This window comes from Corvus moneduloides, chromosome 14 (genome assembly GCF_009650955.1).
Source record: "Corvus moneduloides isolate bCorMon1 chromosome 14, bCorMon1.pri, whole genome shotgun sequence".
Classification (NCBI taxonomy): Eukaryota; Metazoa; Chordata; class Aves; order Passeriformes; family Corvidae; genus Corvus; species Corvus moneduloides.
Window position 1 is genome coordinate 6996709 of NC_045489.1, and position 23965 is coordinate 7020673.

A 23965-nucleotide genomic window follows, 5' to 3' on the forward strand; every position below is an offset into this window, starting at 1 on the left:
GGGCTGGGACTAAGCAGCGCTATCCCAGCTGGATTTGCTGCTCCTGGAGGAGCTTTTGGAAACCAGCATGGCTCTGCTCCCCAGCACCTGTTCCTGCAAGGAAGGTGTGTCCCAGGAGCTGGGGTGAAGGCAGAGTGTGCGCCCCAGCCCAGCTGCCCTCCAGTCCTTGCTGCCATGGCCATGAACAAACTGGTCTCAGAAGGTCAAGTGGCACGTCGTCACTTTGCTACAGATTTATTTCTGTGTGAATTAATGAAACAGTACACACAATTCCAAAAAAAAAATAATAATCTTTTATAGGCCCATAATCCTTCTTTCACAGTACAATGCAACAGTAAAGGATTTAGTCAGTGTAAACAGAAGGTCCAATAGTGATCATCAGCTATCACAGATCAGCTGCACAAACATCATAGCTACAGGGTTAATGCCATTACCACACAAATTGACAGTACCAGTACAAATCATAACTTTACCTACAATGCTTTTTCATGTGCAAAAACCATGAAAATTCAATTTGCAGAAGAAGGGCACCTTCTCTAAATCTTTGTGGGGGCTGTAAACTGCCTTCTCAGGGCTGTTTTATCTATTTGGCAAAACGTCTCAGCCTGATTCTCCAAGGTACCCTTAACTCCATCTGCAGCACAAAGCATCAGGGCTCTGTCTCCACACACCAGGCCTTCCTGTGTGCTCTGCTGCAACCCAGCAAAGAAAACAATCAGCTGAGGATGAATCCCATTCATTTATGAAATCACTCTTGAATTTCATTCATTGATTAAGGCTATTCAAAACATCCTGATTATATTATATATGGATCATAAGGTAACCCATAAAATCATCATTGGTTAACTTTTTTTTCCTTTGATGTACTAACTGAACTGTTATTGGTGCAAAAAGTTGAGACTTACGGGTAATGCCTTGGCAAGTTTACAGTGAGTGAACAAATTACTGAAGTCAAAGGGTCAGAGAAAGAGAGGAATGCTACCACAGCCATGGGAAAACATCACCTTGAGGCCACCTCGCAGCAAATTTGCACCTCAGCTGGGAATGCCTGGGAGGGAGCCCCAGGGCAGCAGAACTGTCCTGCACCTCCAGCTGCACCAACTCTGTAAATTGAATTCATAGTCAGGCTATACAGGAAAAAACAAGAGGTAGTTATTTATCATACCTCTTCGAAAAGGCAGAACAAGCGAAAAACAGGATGTAGAAGTGATGCAGTAAACCTAAAATCAACAGGTTCCTACTTTTTTTTTTCTCCTTTTTTTGGTTTTTTTTTTTTAAACACACGAAGATAAGTTACAGACACCATATAAAATGCACACTCACTTTATGGAATTCCTGCATAGTAGGAAACAAAGGCCAGCACTAATCCAACAACTTTGTTAACAGCGGGATGCCATTTACAGGTGCAAGGAAGATGCCCCAAATATATCCAAATATAAACAGAGCATTACCCTGCTTCTAGGGAAGTCCTATGGCAACACTTGCACGTTTTGTTCAGAAGGAAAAAGAAAGCATTTTCTTGGGGATAAACTGCCAAAATAATTATTGTTTCACATCCATAAATTTAAGGCAATGTTACTTAGACCTGAGAAAATGAAAAAAAATAAAAAAAGCATAGATTTATTTTCTCAACTATACATATACACTTGAAATGTCAGGATTTCCTGTCTCCTCCAATTCTCAGGTGATGCTGGGGAAAACAGCTGTGGGGACGCTGCTCTGAGGTCTCAGAGTCATCCTGAGACATGCAGAGTTTGTTCCAAAGACAGCTAATGAGTAGCTGTGAGTGCTCAGACTCACCTGGCTCTCTTTCATGTATTTTCATTTTAAATACCTCTGTTTAAGCCCTCTGGAGAGGGTTAGCTCCAGAATGGGCCTGTAGTGCACCAGTAACCCTGAAAGGTTTGTATAGAAAAACTGTAGATAAAATAGATAATAAAATTACATACAGTAAATTTCCATGATTCCCCCTTTCCAGGAGAAAAAAGATGTCAGGGTTAACAGTTTCACTGCACCTTTAGCCATTCCCATAACTACAGAATAAATCTTTTAACACTAGTATGAAATCGGAAATTGTTCTGTGCTCTTCCTTGGAAAATAAAAACGTAAATTAAAACCAAAAACCAACTTGCAAACATTTCTCATTAAATGATAAAGAGACACAAGAAAGGTCGGGTGGGGACTGCAGACACACAGCATGCTAAGGAGTTATCAAACAAAGTGCAATGGTTTTTGACTCTGTGGGAGGATGGACGGAGGGCTCCCCTTCAGTACCAGCTGGATGCCTCTGGAGAGCTCCGGAGGTACCGTGTGGATCTGCAGCCCTAAAGCTCGAGTTTGAGGTTGTCTGGGCTCCACAGCCCCAAGTGCAGCTGTGGCAGCTCTGCACACCTTGGCTACAACTGTGACTGCAGGACAGGGATTCGCCTGCGCAAAGACATGGCTACTTCCCAAATGTGAAATTTAGTTGCCAAAAGAGGATCTAACGGCTGGTTCTAGAAAGCTGCTTGAGCCACAGCTGAAAGATGGACTCAGACCTAAAATCTGTGCACACCTGGTGTAGTTTCTGTGGGATTGCCTCCTTCTCCTGAACACAACTACAGACACCAACCATCCCTCTCTCCTTCTCCCATCTGAGCAGCTGGACACCACCTGCTGTCAGCTTTGGCTGGAGTCTGCCATGAGCCCACTAAAGCAGGGCTTGGGCAGAGGGTCACTAAAAAGCAGAAGGTCTCCAGGTTCCCACAGTGAAACAAGTTTATCACCATCCACTGCCTGGCAAGAGGGTCTGTGGGCAGATTTTTTACTGATATTTCAAACGTGACTATCCAAAGATTAGAGACCAAAAGAAACTCAGCAATCCTCATTTGACTAGAAAGCAATTTCCACTGCTCACCAGCAACTCCCCACCCTCTTCTCCCAGGTTCAGAGGATGAACAGGGAGTCACAGCTCCTTTACTTACCCGCTGGGAACTAAACCCTTCATTAAATCACACACTAACGAAGCTCACTGTGTGCAAAAGACTCTTACGCTAAAACAGTTCCACCCTATATAGTGCAGTCAACACAGTTTTTAACTTAAATTTGCAGCTTGTTCTTTGCAAGTGCTTGGCAGAGAATATTTATATTCTTCTGACACCATATAAATAATATTTATACAGCTTAGACATTTTGAGACATGCATTAGACTTTAGGTAGTACATACTTCTTTATCATATATGCAAATATTACTGTGAATTAAACCGAGCAACCTTATGCTGGACCGTGTCTTGCGTTATCCAGGACGTTTGAGGGGGGCTCCGAATCATCCATGGGCAGGACCAGGCGTGTTCCCCGGATTACGAGTTCATGGTCCCCAAAAGCCAGCTCCCGGTCTAGGGCATCCTCTGAGCTGTTCCCCACGAACCGCCGGGATGCACCGCCGGGCACCACCGAGTCGGTGTTCACCGTGGAGTCTCCATATGTCAGGCTGATGTCCCCGTCGTTCAGAATGAGGTCGGAGTCATCGTCCTTCAGCTGCTCTTGATTCTGGGGAACAAACAGGAGGAAAGTGCTGTTAAACTCTTCTGGAATAGCTATTTACAATCGCATGGTGATGGTGACTGAGCAGAGACACAGGCACCGAGTCACAGACTCTCCTGCCACGACCATGACCAGAACCGGACATGGCACACACACATCTCAGAGCCCAGGTAACTCACACCATGCAGAACTTCTCTGCAGACTGCCTAAAAGGGCCCTCCCAGCTCTCTTCTTTCTGGTCCCATAGCCAGGTACACGGGGAATGCAGTATTGAGTGGCTGTGACAGGACCAAACACTCATAAGCACAGGACCTGCACTGCTGACCCATCACAGCCATTTCTGGTTTGTCAGGGAACCTGATGCTGATACTGTGCAGACAGGCCAAGAAGACTCCTGGCATGGACAGCTGCCACTGTGAGGGACCCCTGGGCATGACAATGCTGGCAACCTTTCTGGTTGTGAGTGATGCAGCTGAAAGGGCTGCAGGAATGGCTCAGCTGCAAGGCTGGAAGCAAGCAGGGGATAGGGAATTGTGTCTCCTCCCAGCTGGGCCTGGGGAAGGACAGCTGTGACAACTTCACTGAGCCAGTCACTGAGGAACCACCATGAATACACCACAAACCCCTTCATGACCCAACAGTGAGCTGGAAAAGCAAAATGCTCATGGGAATTAGCTCACCCATCAGCCTCAAGGTCTCATTTCCCTCATGCTCCCAGCTTGATGCTGCAGCACAGCATCCAAAAGAGAAACACCAACATGTCAAACCCAAAACACTGTGACAGAAAGGACACTAAAGGACTTACCTCATACGCCTGTGGGCTTGTCAGGCACCGAGCAACAGGCCCACAGCACCCCGGGAGTGTGGTGGTCAGCGGGGGACCACTGTGTGTCAGGAGAGGCTTTAGATAGCTACGGAGAGGGTTAAGGAAAAAAGAGGAATGGAGCCATGCCAGTGAGTCAAGGAGTGAGATGGCAGCACTGAAGGACTCGGCACTGCAAGGAAAGCACAGAAAGCAAAGAGACACAAACGCGTAGAATCACAGAAGTTGTAATGGTGTGCAACAAGAATGCAATGAAACACAGCAGGCCACAGTCCTGGTAAGATGCTCAGCAGCATCGCTTGTCCCATCACCCTGTGCCCCTCAGCCTGACGTCACTCCTCCACTAACTCACAGCACAGCATCTGGAAGGGAGGAGAAGCACAGATCTACCAAGAGGGACTGCAAATAAGAAAACCCCCATCCCTTCCTGCCTGCCTGCCCCTGAGATTGAGGACCCCCATGATTGCAACCTTGGAGAGCCCAGCTTTGAATGGAACTCCTGCTGCATTCCCACTGACAGCAGGTGGGAATGGTCATTTCTTGCAGCCACAGACACAAGTAGGTGCAAACCAAAACACAGCAATGTCATGGGAAAGCAAACACTGGCTCCTCTGCCAAGCAGAGAGCAAGTCATGGTCCAAGTGAGAGGTGTCTGGGCAGTGGGATCTGACATGGCACATGCCGACTGGAGCTCAAGGATACTTGTGATCGAAGTTGTACCACATGCGGAAAAGCCAAGCGCTCTCAGCCTTCGTGCTCCTCCTCTCGCTCTCTGGGACACCCTGTGGGAGAGCAAAACATTAAAGAAGGGCAGGACAACAAGCCATGACCTGGATCAGGGCTAGGAGACCCCATGGGACACTGGATTATCCCCAGGGGACACAAAGAGACACAGACTTTCCCATCGCCTCTTCAGAAGAAGCCTTTGGGCTGCTGTGTGTATAAGGATGTTCACAACTGGCTGCATTGAGCAGCATTCAACCATCTTAGGGAGGTGGTATCAAAGCACAGTGACCATTTTGCTGCTAGAGCCTTCTGGTGTCTGGCCCCAAGGTTTAAAGTGCCTCAGAGCCAGCTGCACCCAGACGTCATATTTAACAGTGACTGACAGGTCCAACCTCCATCAGATCTCGCCTGATATTGCTGTATGCAAATAATTGTGCATTATGGGAACTCCAGGATTCCTTTTAGTCAGAGAAAAAAAGTATGAAACTGTTTGGAGGGGACTATGAATACAATTACGTATTTCATAGAAATCTGGCTTACAGATTTATGGCCCTGGGCTGCCTGTCACATTTGATGCTTCCTCTCCAGGACGTGAACAGCCCAATAAATGGCTCTGAATAAAATGAATCTCCAAGGTGCAGAATCCACACTGAAACCAAGGAGAGCCACAGCCACAGCATGACCAGGCTGCAGACACATGAATGAGACAGCTGGAATTACCAGGCAGGAAAACTCCCGAGGCTGTGGGGCTCCAGCATTTATCTCAGTGTGGTCAGTGGTTCTGAGGCTTCTACGTAACTATCCACAGGAAAAGGGCGTAAGCAGGGGCTGAGGGTACCCATGGGTAAAAGATGGGCAGAAGATGCTACACAAAATGAGTCAGTAAATGGTGTTTCTGTGCTGCCCTGGACGCCAGGATGAGGCAGAGCCTCCATGTCATGCTCACTTTGGGATTTATTTCAAACCCAGCAAGGGAGAGACTGAATCTATTGCAGCAGCAACGTGGACTGACTAAACAGTCCAGCATTACTTCTGAGCCCTTCTTTCCAGCTGAGTCAAAACAAGGCTCATGAAAACCAGAGACCACAGAAAAGCTGAGACTCCCACTGACTGCAAACTCTTTCACCTGGGGAGCTAAAAACTCCCGCAGCTGGAAGGAAGCAAAGTACAGAAAGGCATCCCCAGGGTCAGGATGTAAACCCTGCCCTGAGGGTGCAGTGCAGATTCCTCTGCAGAGGTGCCCAGCAGAGTACACTCACCACGTTCTCCTGATCCGCGTCCACACCGACCCTGCGAGGAGAAAACAAGAAAGGTGTCACACACACAGTGCCAGGGAGTGCAGGTTGGGATCCAGGGGAAACGATGAGATCAGCCTCTGGTCTCTTAAAGCTGAGCACCCTGAGCTGAGGGCAGGCCGAGGGGAAGGATATGCTGAGTCAGGGGAGCCCTGCACTCACCGGATGTTGAGGCAGGACAGCATGGCCGTGGTGCCCCCACCGAACACCCACACCGTGAAGAAGACGATGAGCAGGGTCGTGCTGAACATCATCTGCCGGGCGTACGTGGCCGTGTCACGGATGGCCAGGGCAAAGGCCATGGCTCCTCGCAGCCCTGCGGGAAGGGACAGCAGAGGAGCTGTGTCAGCCCAAGCACAGGCCACCCCCATGGCCAGCTTCCCATCTGGGGTTTACATCCTGCTGCCCCTCTGCTGGGGACATCCACCACCAAGGGAGAACAGTGATGATTTTATCACCCCTCTTTCCGAGCCCAGAAAGGCAAAGACTCTTCCTGCCCTATGCCATGCATTCAAAGCAGGACAGGAGGAGCTCATTCCTACATCTCAAACCACTGAGCCCCTTCCTGCCCAGCCTCCCCTCCAGACATTGCCCATAAGAGATTTAGTGTTGAATAAGGAGTATTTCCAGGTCCTCAGGGGCAAGGAAGTGCCAGCGGGCCACACGGTCAGAGGAAGGATGCAGTAACATACCAGCAAACATCATCATGTGCTGCAAATTCGTTCCAATCTTATTTCTTCTCCCCAAATTCAGTAAAAATGACAATGGGTAAATATTGGCAGCTCTTCCTAGGAAGATAGCAAGCTGTATTTGTACATGTTAAGGAAATTGCTCTTCCTGTGTCTCCCATCACATCCCACCCGCACACAGAGCCAGTTTCTACTGCCCAACAGAAACTGAGAGCTGCAGAAACACCAGTGCTCTGGCTGCAAAGATAATAACCCAGCTCTGAGTGCTACAGCACTGTGGGAAGAGCAGGCTACTGCCTCGCTGAAACACAGCACACACTGCAATTCAGGAATATCATACAGAGACAAGTACAAATAAACAAGGGAAATGATGAAAGGACATGTTAGACAAGTGAGAGGAGAGAAAAACCACCATTTACCACAGTACGCTCTCTGCTACCAGGTCCATTTGGCACCCCAAGAATTATTTGTCTTCTGTGAAGCTCAAGTTATCACAGCTATGACAACCCCTCTGACATTCCCCAGCACGCCACACTTCACAGCTGGGTTTGAAGCTTTAAGCCAAGTCCCATTCCCAAAGATTATTCAGCAAAATGAAAGCAGCAGCCGTTGAGAAGGAAAAAAAAATCTTAATACTCTCTCTGTTTTCATAGCCTGTGAGATACAAGAATCACCAGCTCCTTCATACTGCTTTTTATCTTTGAAGCTGTGTCTTTTAATACCAGCACCCAGATGGCAAAAATAATCTTGGAGCCAGTATTCCGCACAGCCTTGAATAATATGGAAAATGCTTCTAGATTTTATGTTCTTTCCTGAACATCACAATTTGCATAAGAGACATATTTCATGATCTCTCTCATGAATAAGCTATTTCATCAGCGAGTTAGCCAGTTCCCACTGAAGAGGCACAGCACAAAATTCCAATTTAACTGCCCAAATGGCATTTCTCTGCTCTCCACACCCTCTGCCCCACTGCAACCCCACAAAAGTTGATCAGAGAAATTCACCTGAGCCTGCTGCAAACCCATGGGTCGGCATTGGCAAAAATGTTTTGTTTATCAGTATAAACTTGCTTCAGTGCTGGCAAAGGGTGAAAATAATTCTGCACATTTAACTGGCTTCCCTGTGACATGAAAAAAATTCCTTCAAAATTCTTGTTTTTCTGAGACATACCAGGGCCCTTGTTCCTGTTAGCATCAGCCTGCAGAACGGGAAATCCTTTCTCATGACATCATTCAGAGGCACCTACTGTAGCTGTAACTGTGCTGTTTGACCAAAAAAAGGCTTTTTTCAGGGTTAACCAAGTGCACTAGCATAGAAAAGAGGAAATAAACAGCTAAACCAGGCAGCCCCCCCCTTTGCAAAGCCCCTCCTGGTGCCACATGACAACGCCTGGCATTGGCATCATGGTCACATTGAATGACAAGTCCCTGCAGCAGCTGATTCGGATGCCCGTGAGAGGAGAGAAGACGGGGAAGAAAAAAAAATTAACAGAAAAGCTGGAAAAAGAATCTCAGTGTTCTTAAAATAACCAGCAAAGGCACCACTACATGGCAGAAATCCCTTTTTAAAAATAAAGCCAGACTGATAGAAAAAAACAAACCCACTCATTTGAATGAAAAACACAAATTGGGAATGAGGCACCTCTCCCTTTCTTTCTTTGTCTTACAAATTGGGCTCCAAAGGATACGAAGGCCCCCACCACAAAGGTAGGGTTAAAGACATGATTCTGGAAGGTGAACAGTGCAAGTCCCATGTAGGAGAAGATGAAGTTTTCTGCCAAGAAATTCAGAAGCTCAAACAACTGAAAGAGAAAAACAAAAGTGAGTTAGACATAATATAGATTTAACAAGAAAAGCATGTTAGCCCATCGGTCATGCAATAAATACTTCTGCAGAAGCAACTCTAGTGAAATGCAGCTGTAAAAAGACAGATGCACGTAATTCTGGCCAGAGGGAAGGAAAAATATTGAAATTCAGAGAGACTGAAGGGGTCTGAGGAGTTCTCACCTGCTTAGTTCTGTGTTGGGACTCTGTAGATAAGTTGTTATAGGTATAATGGGCCTGTGTGATCCCACAGAAGAGCACAGCCACCACACCTGGGGAGCAGAGCATCACATTAGACTCCTGGTCAGGAAAATGGAGCTGAGCTGCACCCCAGGACTGTAGGGAACTTAATGCAGTAACCCCAGAACCCAGAATCATTAAACATCTGCAAGCAGAGGGAGAGCCATGGCTGCCATCAATACTGAGAAGCAAAACTCGGTGGCCCCATCAGCCCTGCAGATCTCCATCCCAGAGGCAGGGCTGTGCTGGAGCTTGCCTGTAAAGCCACACGCTTCAGCCAGCAGGAATGTGCTCCAGGACATCAAGAAGAACAAGCCGGTCTCCAGCAATGGGAACTCCCGAAGTTTGGTGAACTTGGTGACGTGGCAGATGGTTAAGGACAATTTGGAGAGACACTGCAGGCTAGCAACCTATCAAATCCAATTGCGTATCATAGCTACACAGTCTGTCCCTAAAAAGGCTATGGCACCATCCTTCATTAATTTAGGAAAAAAAAATTAAACATCTGGGTGAAATGCAGTGCAGCGAAAAAAAAAGAAGCTGTTATGCAAACACTTGGAAAAAGAAACAAACATGAAAAGGATATTAAAGCTGTCACAACTCCAGTAGCTGCTCCCATTGCAAAAGATCCACTGAATATCCCCAGGAAGATCCCGATGGACTTGAACATCGCTGTGACATCAAATGTGTGGCTGTTGTCACCCGCTGGCTGATACGCAACTATTGAGCTGGAAGAGGAGGGAAAGCACAAGAACAAAACTGCTTAGTCTGGAGGGAGAGGCACCTCACAGTGCTACATGAGCCTTTAAAAGTGCTACAACTGCTGCAAACACCGAGCCTGAGGAACCAGGGAGACACAGCACACTGCAATCCCCTGGGATCACGGCGTGCAGTGGCTGCACATGCTCCCTGTCCTGGGGAGTTTGGGATCAGCTACCCCACCTAGGCCTGGCTCTGCATTTGCTCCTGGACATTAGAGAGCAGCAGACCAAAGCCTGTGCCTCGTGTGATGTGTCATTTATGGTGGTATTTGTGAGGTTTGGCACCAGCTCTCTGTAATGCCAGGTGCTGTGGGGCCACAAAGCATTCAAGTGGGAAACCTGCATTTCTCCACTGAGGCGGCTGATGTGAACATCCCCTGGAGAGCTGTAACTTCTCCCATTCTGCCACAGTTAACATGCACTACATTTAGTTTGCACTGCTCCGAGTTCCAAAGTGCAACACCACAGGGTAGCAAGGGCAGGCAGTGCCATGCACGACAGCAACACCATTCTCTGCATCCACCAGACCTCAACAGACCTTTGTGATGAGATGGCAAACAGGTCTGCAGTGCTGATCCCATCTGCCAATCTGCTCCCTCCTAACTCCTGATGAGCTGAGCCTTGCATCAGCCGTTCCACAGTTCTACCTGGAAAGGCTGAGATACAGGGGGGCCCTTATCCAGCTCCTAAACCCCATTTATCAACTCCTTATATCACTTTCCTTGATGTAAACTTACCGCAAACATTAACTTCCTAGTTAGCAATCCCTTGGTTCACTCTGCTAAAACTCCTGGATGTGAACTTTAAACGTTTGCTGTTAAATCTGCTGAGAACAGACACTTACTGCCTTGCACACACATCCTGCAGCTTTCTCCCCAAACTACACACCAACATTTTTCTGCAACACAAATGACAAACCTCCCCTTTCCAACACATCACAGGTAATTTCCCTTGCTAAACTTTCCTGCTTTTAATACATCTCATTTTTCTGCATTGCCTTTTACACTGCAAGCTGCAGATTTCTCCATGATTTAATTCCTTTCATCAATCCCATCTTATACTTCTCATTCACCAACATGTTCTTATTCTGGGTTTTCAGGTTTCATTTTTTTTTAAATCCAGACTGGTTTCATTTCCCCTCCATAACCAACTCTTTGGATGTTGGTTTTGCATTTTAACCTCTTACAGTTCTCCTGGTTTTGTTTTTTGCATTGCCAATAAGACATTATTACCAGCTGCCCTTTATTTCCCCTGTTCTTGCCCATGGGCCTCCCCATGGTGTTTAATCCCTGTGAATCCTCCCTTTGGAAGAAGCAGGTAGAGACCCTGCAGCTGCATTTACCCCCTCTGCTCCCAAACTGCAGCCCTGGCACCTCACTGCCTACCAGCTTTCGGTTCTGGGTTCAATTCCTCTTCATCCTGCAACAAGTTCCCGCTGCCAAGCCACGCCAGGCCAAGACAGGAACGGAAAGGCACAGATCCTGCTCCTTAAGCACAGGAACAAACATTTGTCCAGGGCTGAAAGCAGGCAGGAGAGGAGCTGTGGGGCACCGAGACCCAGCAAAAGCCATCGAAGAGCCCAGCTCCTCATCCTCCCCTGCCTACAGTGCTGAGGCAAAATAAAATAACTGTTGCATGAACTCGGAGCTGCTGCCTTGGTACAAATTATCCTGTTTCAGGGAGGGGGTGGACTGAGCTCAGCTTGTGGAGAGAGGAAAGCAGGAAATCAGAGCAACAGCTACAGAGCTGCTCTGAAGCAGAGCAAGAGGCAAATCACTGCGTGCGGTGCCGTCACCCACACGTGCCGAGATTCATCACAAATTCCATTACTCTGAAGCTGAATCCACCCACTCCCACCCAGAATCTCCCAGCACAGACAGGAAGACCCCATCCCCTCCTCACTCATGATCACTTCTGAAACACAATCTGGCTGTGCAGCGTTTCCTCTCGCACCAGCGGTGACACATCCAGCAAAAAAGCCAGAGTGAGCAATACAAAGAATTCCAGAAACCTCAACAGAAGCACCCAATTCAGTAAATACAACACACAGCTCACAATGTGTTACTTGCTGCCTCCAGTAAAACCCACACAACCAGCATGCTGGAGTGGCAAGTATTCCAGAAATATTTTCTCCATTAGTCTTAGCTATATGTTAAGCTGTCACCACTGCAGGTATTATATATTCCCAAACAAATTCCCATGACGACAACATAGTGAAAATGCAGATAAAATACGTCCTGCATACTGAGGACATAAAATATTAAAGAATATAAAACATTTTTTAGAAAGGCAGCAAGTTTCCCAAGTGTTCAGTCAAGGGCATTAACTCCAGCTGTAAGAACATTTAACTCCTTGATGTGGGGAGAGAAAGGAAACAGCTGCTTCACCAGCTATTTCCACCTAAACAAAAGCAGGTATTTATGAATGGGAAGCAATGCAGGTAGGAGCAAAGCCATCAGCAAAGGGTTTCAGTGGGATCTTGTGGCTGAAAAGCAGATGTGGTGCTTTTTCCATTTCAGAGGGACATAAAATCTTCCCTATGGATGGGTCAACTGACCACAAAAGCAAAACGAAACTATCCATCATGCAGGCGGAAGTTGTAAGGGCAATCCGTAATCCCAAGCAGTGGTAAGCGATGAGGACATGCATCAGAATGTCACTACAGCTTTTTGGGACACTTAAGATGCTCTTGCAAACACCCATGCTCCTATTTTACAGGGGCAAGGCCGAGTGGCTCCCTCCAACTCCTGACATGTAACACACATAACAATTCTAAATAAAAAGAGAAGACACTTACGAAGACAGCACTATGGCAACAGCATCATTGAGGACGCTTTCGCCAAAGAGAAGGGCATACAGCTCAACATCAACCTGGAGTTCATGGAATATGGCAAGGACAGTCACTGAAAAATAGAAAAATAGAGAGACATTCAAAAAGGTGCTGCTGTTTCAATGTAATCAAAGACAAAATGTCCTTTTTAGAAAGCTGCCTTCCTGCACATCTGTGCCACTGCTGTGATGGTGCCAGCTGCCCCTCGTGCTCCCTTTGATACTCTTCCTTCTGCTCTTTCAGATTTGAATTTGATTCATCATTTCCCTCCTCCTTTTACTAAAACACATCCTGGCCTATTGAATCTTTTGCAGGCAGACATAAACAAACTCTGCTCTGAGCTTCCCAGGGTCTGAGCTCATGGGCTGGACCACAGTACCAGGCTGGCATGAGCCACCCAGCTGTTAGGATGCCCCCAGCTTGGAGCATCAGGGGGAGCCTCCTCTACATGCAGAAGGCCAGAAGGATCAGGCTTGTCCAGGGTGAGATTAGTCTTTCCTTTCCATTCCTGATACTCTGAGAGAAATCCCTGGATTCAACACATTCTAAGTGCCAGCACAGACACATAACGTTTCAGACCTAACTGGAAATAGCCAGGCATCGGCTCAAACCCCATGTGGGGGTTTCTGTGATTTACAGCCACTTGGCAGCGATCAGAGTTCCCTCAAGCTCTTCTGTGATCCAACAGCTCCAAGAAGATAATGGAAAGCAGCAGGTTTTGCATGTCAGCCTCACAGGAACATCACAATATCCAAGGCAAGCAAGATGTACCACATGGTGCATTGGGCACAGTTCAGGCTGAGGGCTGAGCCAATTCCAATCAACTTCCGTGAAAGTCTTTTCGAACAGCACTCAGGGCACACTGAGGGGGTTTAACCCATTTATGCACAGGGAAATACTCCATTTCTACCTGCAAAATCTTCTTGTTCCTATTTCAAGCCCAAAGAAGGGACGTAACACCGACAGCGCATCTGCAGCATTTCTAAGCATTAGAAGATTTCCAGCCCTACTCAGCAAAGGGCAGGAGCAAAGAGAGGTTTTTTTGGGTCCTGTGTTTTCACATGAAGTGAGAGTATGCAAGTAAACAGCTACCACATGCAAGCTATCATGAACTAAATTCAATTTAGTTGGACATGGCATGTTTTTCATAGTTTTGATTTATAAAGTGCATCAGTAAACCAAGATGTCACTACTGTCCTCAGTACTGCTCATTAAGGTGTCTCATTAATCCAATTTAAATTAGATTAGCCCCTGCCAAAATCCAACCAAACTGGAAGCAGGAGAAAATAGCTAAACTAACTAACACTATCAACTGAACCCTCCCCACATTATGCATCTTGTTCTGCAACAGCTGCTGGCACAGGGTAGCAGATACACAATGCCAAACCCCAACAAAGTCAAGAGAGAGGCTGCCTAGGACTTCACTGCAAACAAGGATTCAGGAAAGCAGAGGTTTGGAAGCTGTATTACACATAACTGAAGAAAATTAAAAGGCACAGAGACAAATCTGACCTCTAAGAATGTCACAAATAAATTAAGCTCCAGAATTCAGAAGGAGGGAACTCTCAGGGGTTTCAGATTTTCTTCCCCTCTGCCCCACAGCTCAAACCAGGCCAAAATGTAGGGAAAGTGGGTAACATACCTGGATCGGTAGCTGACACAATGGCCCCAAAGAGGAGGCAGTCAGTGAAGTAGAAATCTCCCCCAAGCTGCCCAGTGACTTTCATCAGCGCCACGCAGCCGTACACGACAGAGCTGGGGATCAGAAAAGGCAGTTACACATCTCTGCGATGCATCAAAACAACATTCATATGGGCTTGATTTCCCTGAATTTACCAGATTAAAGCTATCCAAATGCCAGAACACCAAAGAACTGCATGGGATGGGCCGAGCCTGGTGAAACCCCAGGGCCATGATCTTGGAGGTGAGCACTGAACCACACACATCAAAGCACCCTCTGAACTGGAACACAAACATGGTGCCAGCAGGGAACTGTGAGCAGAACTCCTCCAGGAGCACGTCACGGCTAAAGGAAAGCAGCAGTCAGGCTTATGGGGTCGCACAATCACTTTGCAGTGCTGCACATTAACATAGTTCAGTGAGGTGACCTTGAACTGACTCTGAAATGGCCAAAACTTTCAGCGAGAAGCAGATAATGCAGATGCTGAGTTTGCTTGAGTCCACTGGACTCCACTGGAAAACACCCTATGCCAGCCTGTGTGCTACCAGCCAGAGTGGGAATCATCCAACTGCCTCTACACAGAGGGATAAATGATTTGAAACACATCTGTGCTCACTAGCCTTTATGATCCTGCCCTCTACTCTTGTGTCTCAAGTTTATGAGGGCTTATGCTTTCACTAATTTGAAGTTGCTGATTTTTCAAGACAATCTTCAGAGAAGTGTGAATCTTTTCTTGCCATGAATAACTATTCTCATGGGATGCTGAGAGCACTTCGCAATTAGACAGCAACCACCCTGTCCATGCAGCAGAAGTTCGGGCAGTAAATTGTATTATTTGCTGCTGCTGAGCAGCAGTAGCAGAGCCTGGGTGACCTTTCAGAGCTGGGATTAGCAGCTTCAGCTCCAGGCTCAGGGCGCTTCTCCCATGCACAGCTCAAAACCCTGTGGAAGAACCAGACCAGCTCCATCTACTCACCCAATCACCAGGCAGGAAATGGCAGTGCCAAGGAAAGCATATGCCAGGATGGATCCCAAGTTTCTGAAGAAGTGCCTCTAGCAGGAGAAAAAAAACAGAAACTGAATTATATTTTGCTAACGATTTATTTCAAGCCCACACAGGCACCCACACAGTGTCCACAGCAACCTGGACCCAGCTCAGACACCATGAACTGGACAGACACAGGGTGCCCAGCACAGCACAGTGCCAGACCACCAGTTAATGCAGCATTAATAAACATGAATGTACCATTTTCTCATACCTGTGCATTTAATAAGGTGCTACTCCAAGTCCTGGGAACTGATTTCCTAACCTAGCAGCATTCCTCCTTCCTTCTCCCGCAAGCTAAACTGCATCATTCTCCTCTCCTTCCAAGTCAGCATTTCAGAGAGCTGCTGCTTTCTAAAACCTTCCCACACTCCCAAGTGCTTTGAAAGCTGGGATGGCTGAAATGGCCTGGCTGACCTCAAAAACCCCTGCTGGAAACGGTTGAAGTCGCTGACCCTTCCCAGGGCAGAGGGGCAGACGAGAATGACGGGGGCACTCTCACCTTTGCTTCCCACAATCCCATATTTGCTGGGGAAAACCATACCCACCCCCACAGCCACGGCCTGCTGAGCAAGCATTAAAGCACTCGCAAGTACTAAAAATTCTCTGGAGGCAGAGGAGCTAAAAACATCGGCACTGTAAAGGCACGTACCCTTTTCAAGCTGTAGCCTGCATAAAATATAATGGGAGGAAGCAAAATGTTGAAGAATACTTCAGGATCAAAAGTCACCTGTTAAGAAAAAAAAAAAACAGTAAAATGATTTGTTAAAACTTTGCAAGATGAAACACAAATAAGAAAGTAATATATGGAGAAAGCCCTGTACCCCCACCACGTGAATTCTGTTGGGGCAACACTGAGGATGTGTCTGGAACCTTCTGGAGACAAATCCCAGAGTCTAACAGCTTAAATTGAGATGAGCTAAAACTAGAGTTTCATTACATTGTGTTCAACATATAAATTACTACTCATCACAATCACAAGTTAAAAAACCAAAACAAAAACACTTAATCCAGCAGATCCAGGACCCATCCCCGTGGAGGGAGTGGGAAGGACTGCTCACCTCTCCATCACTGCCTCCCTTACCTTTCTCAGCATCTCATTATCCTGGACGTTGTTGAGCTCCTGGGCACTGATTTCCCCCTTCAGGGTGTACTCATAGTACTTCCCACTGACGTTCACAAGCAGCGTGGCAGGGCTGGTCTGCACTTGGCAGCTCAGGGTCACGTTGTTGACATCGCTGGGGACGTGGATGCCGTAGCGCAGGACCACACCGACCAGGACACCTGGGGAGGGACACGGTCTGTGAGACAAACCACAGCAAACTCCCAGAATGATCCCTCTGAGCACAGATGCAGCACCAGGATCCTGACCCTCTGCTCAGCTGCTGAGCACAACCACCAACCCAGTAATTGCCCGTGTGAATTGAAACACCTTCGTCCCCTGTGAGCCAGGTGAATACTCTGTGCTCATGGGGAGTTTCTAACACAGACATGGACAAGTTCTGAAGGATTTGAACTACCCAGCAATCAGTCAGACCCTCACTCCAGTGCAGCAAACAGCCAACATCGAGGGCACGCTAGGTTTTTAGGGTGAGCACTTCGCACTGCTGGCCCAGGTGCTGCTCACACATGCCCAAACTGTGCCCTTTGCACCTTGAAACCTGACATTGATACATTAAACTCTTCATTTTGGCAGGGATTAAAGATGATATCCAGCAACCACCCTGAACACTCTGAGGCTGGCAAGCATCCTTCCTAAGGTGCTGCAGCACAATACAGCCTCCTCCCAGGCCTCCCCATTTTTATAAAACCACATTTTAAAATATAAACATATAAACATAAAAACCTGTTTCCCAGTCCAGGCTGACCATCCAGATCTACTCCTTGCCCCTGCAAACTTCAGCCCCGCACCACAAGCAGCAGCCCCCGGGCAGCCCCGTGAGGCAACTCTGCCTCCAGCTCAGCTGCTAAGTAGGGGCATTTTGGGGTTAATTTGCAAGTCAGCAATTTATAAGGCATTTTTCTTTTGTTGTCTGAGGTCTCAAATCCAGATTCAAGTGTGTTGAGTGCTCTCCTGGCAGAGTGTTTTCACATCTGCAGGCTGGGGAAGAGGGGTGTCCCACAAGACACCTTTCCATGTAGCCTTCAGCACAAAAGAGTTTGGAAACTCCTTGATTAAGGTGGCCCTGAGCCGCCACAGAAATCCTGGATCTTAACCCCATCTCTGAACCACATATTTATGAAAAGCTTTCAGACACGTGGGAACTAAACACAGACCGCAACACTCTGAAAGTTTCTCCATTTGCCTCCCAGGACACTCCTGCTTCCTTACTGCTGCCTTAATTAAGACCTTGCTCTGTGCTTTCCTACAGGCAGGGCACAACCCCGACCGAAGGGAACAGCCAACTCTTCCTGTGCCACCACCTCTCAGAGCAGAGCCCGGGCAGGACACTGTGGGGCCCCAGCTCATGCAGCATCTCCTGCGGCCAGTTCCTGATCTGCCACCCACTTTCTGACTTCTCTCCCTTGGCCACAGTTTTTCCAGGACAAGATTCACTATTTTTCCCGATGGCCAGGAGAAAAGCCCCCACCTCCTGCCCCAGGGAGTGCTACACACAGCAAGGCCACCAGAACACACACCCAGGCCATGAGCAGAGGCAGAGGAGGTAGCTGCACACAGAGTCACCACTGCTGACCCACCATAGCTCAGGGACTGGACAGACCCAAAACCTCGGTATAATACAGCACTTTGTAGCACAGGTGAGCTAAAAGGCTACTGGTGCTTTCAAGCCATGCACCATCAATCAGGTGCTCACCACTTTGGGCTTTATCCTGCCCTGAATCACCCCAACAGTCACAGAACAGTTCCCTCTGGGCACAGCCAGGCACAATCAGCTCCAGCAAAGAGAGTTCAGGGCATGTCACACCCTGCAGAGCAGCTGAGATCTGCTTTTACACCACCATCACTTAGAGGGGACACCAAAAGGAATTCTTCAGCTTACTTTTCTGCCAGCCTCTGTTCCTGTGATCTTCCAGTGGTCCAGAAATAAAATTATAGAATGAAAGCAAGTATGTCAAGCACATCAAGGTGCCACAGCATGTATTTACATGAGCATGTGGCAGTGGCTGCATGGCACCACAGCAGTGGGACAAAACATCCCAGTTTCCTTTCACCCAGAAGATGACAATCCCAGAGGTACCACGGGAAACAACCAAAATCCTTCACTGGGATAAAAAGAGTTTCAAAGGGTTATTTACATTTGCTTATGGCTATTAAGCTACACCACACTTTGCAGCCCTCCAGAACTATCTGAGGTGACTTCTAAGAAGTTTCTTCTTAAAAACAAAATTGATTTCAGAGGTTCATGCAGGAATCAGAAACCAGCAGCTGCCTGCCCTTGCTCAGATGGAAGGAAACCCACTCAGCAACCCCTTTAACACCCGGGCTCAGCACTGGGAAATGAGGAGGGACAGGAGGAAGGAGGGACAGACACAAGGAGTCACTGCTGCGAATTCAAAAGGGATCCTGACTCACCTGCCTCTCCACTCTTAATCCCTGTCCCAAAGCAGTGCTACATCTGATAGCACCCTGCTCCTCCGCCATCTCCTTATCCGGGCAGCTGCTCCTGGCACTGGGTGCCAGCCATGCTCCAGACAGGGCCAAATTCCCACTCTGGCCAGGAATGGGGTAAGGGAAAAGGGACAGATAAACCTACAATATCTGCCAAGGACCCTTGTTTGGAAGTCCCAAAATCAGACGTTTTGTATTGCTCAGTAATAGGCTGCCTGGGAGGCTGCCAGAGCTCCCCAGACCAGTTGGGGAAAGACACCCATGTGCAAATACACAAATGCACAAATTGCTCCTGGGCACTGAGTGTGACCCTGCCAGCAGCTTCCAACACAGGGACACTGTCAGAGTTACCTGCAGGGAAAGCATCCTGCTGCTCTGCTGGAAACCAATTATTCCACTAACATTAAACAGCCCCACCAGCAGCCCCTCTGCTCCACAGTGGATCTGATCCTCCCCACCCAACAAAGCTCACTGGAAGCACTTGGGACAAACCTGACAAGGTTTTCCAGACACCAAGTCCAGTCCTGAGCTCAGGCTCCCTGGACCAAGCCCAGGGGACTGTGTAGGTGCTCCTGGTTCCAAGAGGCTCTTAGGAAATGGTTCAGACTCTCTGGGCACTCACAGGGCTGCCCCAGCAGCAACGTGTGAGCCAGTATCAACATGCTTTTGCAGCCAGAAGTTTTACAAAACTGAGCCCTGGGAGGGAGCTGAGCTGAGCAGAGGGAACCCAACACCACAGAAGCTGCCAGCCAAAAGCTGCAAGGACTTGAGAGGCTGAAGGCAAAGCTGGCAAATTAATTGAGTTCTTTTATGCAAAGTGCAAGAGATTATTTTCATTGCATTTCTCCTGACTTCATTAAAAAGAACAAAAGCCCATGGGCTTTTTTTTAAGGTGCTGTTGAACATTTCCGAGGTAATGTTTTAAATGAAGACTAATATATTACCAAACCCAGCACTTAACAACAATGGGAGCAGACAGGATCCCCAGGCAAGCATTAATCTGGACACCAAAAGGAAAGAAAAATGTAGCAACTGAAGACATCCTGACAACAAGCAGTTTAGACACATGCAATCCAGAGACCAAGTGGGAACAAGTACAAGGAAACTAAACTTCTAGAGAAGCTCCTGCACATCTACCATCAGACTCTGAGAAGAACTGAAACAAAATTGTTAAATTAATTATCCTAAATGCTGAGTACCTCAGATGTGGGAAACTCATTTTAAACACTGGAATGAAGCTTAAGGGCTACTAAGCAACTATTGTCTATCACTGTGAAATTACTCCAGCCAGTGTCCAGCTCTTGAACATCAGCTCTGAGCTGACAGTGTGATTTGCAAGACAGAAACGAAACCCACCCGGAGCAAGAGCTTGTAACTTCCAGTAAAAACAAAGACAACAAGGAAACTGATGTGTTTTGCCAAAAGAGATATATGCAAAAGTTTTGACTTAGTTGTTGTTGGGTTTTTTAAACCGAAAAATACAAGCTTTCGCAAATTGCTTCTCTTGCTCAGATTTCAGAGTCTGTTTTGCAGCCCTTCCATGTTTTCAGTGAACTTCCTTGGGACTGAAAGCATTGCAAGGAGCCAGGGACAGCGATACCTGCTTTCTTCCCTGCAGATTTTAAGTTGCCACTGTAAAACAACAGCATCTCACCAGTCCTTGGGAATTACACACCCCTTTTCCTATGGCAGCTGCCACTACCTGAGAAGCAAATGCCAAAAGCCTTGATACCAGGGAAAACTTGGAATTTTCTGTATGATCAGACAAGTGACATTACTGATTTCACCAGCAATGCTCTAAGCACAGTCTGCAGAAGAGCAGACAGAAAAGGTGCATTTTATGGATTGACTGAAACGACCCAGGTTGTGCTCTGAGAATAAAGCGAGCACTCAGGTAGGTCAGGGAGAGAGGAGGAACAAGAGGAAGAAAGCTCCAGGAGAAGAACAAGGTTAAAGGCAAGCGTGAAAGCATGGAAAGAACAGAAAGTCGCATGTCAGGAGCTCTGGGGCAGCAGGAGAGAGAAGACCTTCCATGCTGGAAGCACGTCCTCTCACAGCACAGATCCTGTCCCAGGAGGTGACCATCCCTGCCCTGGACAGGAGGCCAGAAACGTCTGAACCCCCCTGACCAGTGGCTGGAAGTAATCTGAAAATGCAGAGCAGTATTTTGTGCCCCTGAAAAAGCAGACCAGTATTTCGTGCCTCTGGGCTGACGCAAGTGTCTCCACCCCTTCATTTAGAAGGAGCATTAACTGGAAGGAGCATCCTTCCAATTAACTGAAACTTGGGATCACGAAAGCCAGTGGCCCAAACAGGTCAAGCCACAGCCTTCAGATGAAAGCTTTCTGCTGGGTGGGGGATTTGGCCATGTCTGACTCTGTGTGGTCACACATCACCACCAGCCAGCAAGGGACGCACAGAGGACAGACACTAACTATAGTGCGCAGCAGGAGATGCCTTCTCAATCCTAAATTCAACAAATCTTCCCTAGATATGGATCCAAGGCCATGTTAATCACTTCTCCAGCACAGCTCCCAGTGCTACTTCGGTAGAACTCGAAGTCATGCCAGATAACCCAGGGAGACCTATATACGGTCCCTCCATACTGTGGTTCAGGCCACTTCATGAGGCCTTGTCACCTCAGTAAATCACAGGCCACCTCTAATACGCAAATGTCTACAGCCTCATTCCACTGACCCACAGCCTTGCTCCACTTCCTGTGGGAATACACATGGGGCTCCTCTCCAAGAGGTCCTGTCACAGCAGGAGGAAGAACTCTAAAGGTAGGAGCTTGTGCACACAGGTCCCCAGGCAGCAGCATGGAAGGCTGATGGCTCTGCAGGTCCCTGAGTGTGGCAAAGGGTGAGAGAATCCCCCAAATGGCCTCTCCACTGTTCTTGGACAGCTTCTGGAAATCTGGATGCTCTAAACACAGGGTGGAAACACAGCCTCTGGCCCCAGCATGTGGGATCACAGAATCACAGAATTATTTGGATTGGAAGGGGACCATGATGATCATCCAGTTCCAACCCCCCTGCCATGGGCAGGGACACCTTCCACTAGACCAGGTTGCTCAGAGCACCATCCAACCTGGGATGTGCTGCCCCAAGTCCCACTCTCGACCCTGGAGCAGGTAAGTGGGACTTGCCAGTGCTCGGTGACGTGGTAACCCATGACCCCACCAGCTTCACCCTGTGAGGCCATCTGGAAAAAACCCAACCAGTTCCTCACTGCCAGAGATTTGGGAGTAACTCTGCCCTCGAGAGCCCTCCATATCTAGGGTTTGGAAAACAACCAACCCTCCCTCCAGCAACACCCAGATAAGGCTCAGCACAGGACACACCAGGACGGGGCTGTCCCGGTGACACAACAGTGTCCAGCTGCACCCACGAGGGGATGTGTCCTGTCCCCCCGCACCCCTTCGCCCACCAAACAAGCCCTGTAGCAGACCCTCGGGCAGGGGCCACCAGGCACTGACCGAAAGAACGGCGCGCTACTGGTCCCCAACTGGGGCTGCCATGGGAGTGGCCGGTCGGGCAAGCACCCAGCCCCGCAGCTGGCCCACCGCACAGCCGGGACTGGTCGGAATGGGGCTCCCAGGGCTCGGGGCAGCTCCCGCACGGGTCTCCCAGGGAACGGGTGCGCGGGGTGGCAGATGCACGCGTGGGGCGCGGCGCCGCTCACCGTAGATCATGGCCAGCCCGGTCTCGTGGAGGAAGCGAGCGCGGCGGTGCTTGAAGAGCCAGATAGTGAGGATGGTGAGAGTGAGCAGAAGGATGAAGACGAGGAGGTTGGCGCTGTCCTGACGGTGACTCTCCTCCGCCGCCTTCTCGGAGACGATCTCCTCCTCCAGCGCCCCGGAATGCGCCGCCGCCACCTCGGCGCCCGCCGCCCCCCGCGCCCACAGCCCCGCAGCCGCCGCCAGCGCCAGCACCGGCCCCGGCCCCGCCATCGCCCCGGCACCGGCCCGGCCCCGCCGACACCAGGAAGCGGCTCTGGGCGCAGGCGCCGGGGGCGGGAACAGAGCGGGGAGCCCGGATAGGGACGGGCCGGCAGCGAGCGGGGGCGGGCTGGCAGCGACGGAGCGGGGAAAAGGGGGACGGGGAGCGGGGGCAGGGGACAAGGGTGGCCCTGGGGAGCTCGTAAGGCGAGGTTTGTGAGGGAAGGGCGTGTCTGGGACTGCCAGGGGGGCTGCGATGAGCCCTGGGGAAGCTGGGACGGGTCCTAAGGAACGGGATGTGGGGGACGAAGAAGTGCGCAAGAAGGGGGTAGGTGATCAGAGTTCAAGGGGGTTTGCAAGAGGGAAAAGAAATCCCCAGACAGACTTGGTGCAAGGTAGTTTAGCGCGGCCACGCACGGCAGCGGGTGTTGTTTGTGCGCGGGGTGCTTTGGAGGGATGTCCTGCAGGACACACCCCGGCCCGGGCTCATGGGGACACGGGGTCCAGGGGAACCTGGAGGGTGGTCGTGCCTTCACACCGTGCCAAGGCATGTGGATGGTGCCAAGAGCTGCCGTCAGTCCCGAAGTGGGATCAGGGTAAACTTCCCACCTTGTTTACCAGTTAATAGGGGCGATGCGTGGAGCCGGTGGGGCAAGGGCTGTAATAAATGCCAATGATCAACTTCAAGGTGACTTGTAGGAAACGCCCTCAAAGAATTGCCTTTGTGCCTTGGGGTCATGGAAGACCCAGGACGCTTAGCTGTGTGGGACCCTGGTGTTTCTTTGCTTTGCCCCAAGCCTGGCTCTGCCAGGGGCGTCCCTCCTGCACGTGCTGTGTGCATCCCTTTACCTCGTTTTTTCTTGCACTGGTTTCTCAAGCTTTGAGGTTAAACACGTGGAAAGCGGGAATTAACTCGGGCACCACTGGCCCTACGCTCTGTTTTCGGCTGTAAGGGATCCGGTCTGGCCCGGTGGAAGGAACGGGACCGGTTCGGGGGATGACAGCCCCCTCCTCCC

At 49.0% G+C, this 23965-nt stretch overlaps 1 protein-coding gene across 1 annotated transcript; it reads right to left on the minus strand.

Annotated features, from left to right (window-relative positions):
• Positions 1-208: 208 nt before the first annotated feature.
• SLC9A6 (solute carrier family 9 member A6) lies at positions 209-22976 on the minus strand. Its single transcript, XM_032123811.1, has 16 exons — positions 22694-22976; positions 16523-16722; positions 16091-16168; positions 15370-15446; positions 14355-14467; positions 12680-12785; positions 9708-9849; positions 9378-9483; positions 9065-9153; positions 8746-8859; positions 7059-7170; positions 6529-6682; positions 6331-6361; positions 5048-5127; positions 4328-4433; positions 209-3528 (listed from the first exon to the last, which is right to left on the minus strand). Exons 1-16 carry the CDS (start codon positions 22959-22961, stop codon positions 3253-3255), a joined length of 2052 nt encoding a protein of 683 aa, XP_031979702.1. The 5' UTR covers positions 22962-22976; the 3' UTR covers positions 209-3252.
• Positions 22977-23965: the final 989 nt, after the last annotated feature.

Coding starts and splice junctions, on each gene's coding strand:
- SLC9A6 (XM_032123811.1), bottom strand. CDS start 22,961: ATGGCGGGGCCGGGGCCGGTGCTGGCGCTGGCGGCGGCTGCGGGGCTG. Junction 16,723..22,693: donor CGGGCTGGCCATGATCTACG/GTGAGCGGCGCC, acceptor GTCCCTCCCCAG/GTGTCCTGGTCGGTGTGGTC. Junction 5,128..6,330: donor ACGCGGATCAGGAGAACGTG/GTGAGTGTACTC, acceptor GCTCTCCCACAG/GGTGTCCCAGAGAGCGAGAG.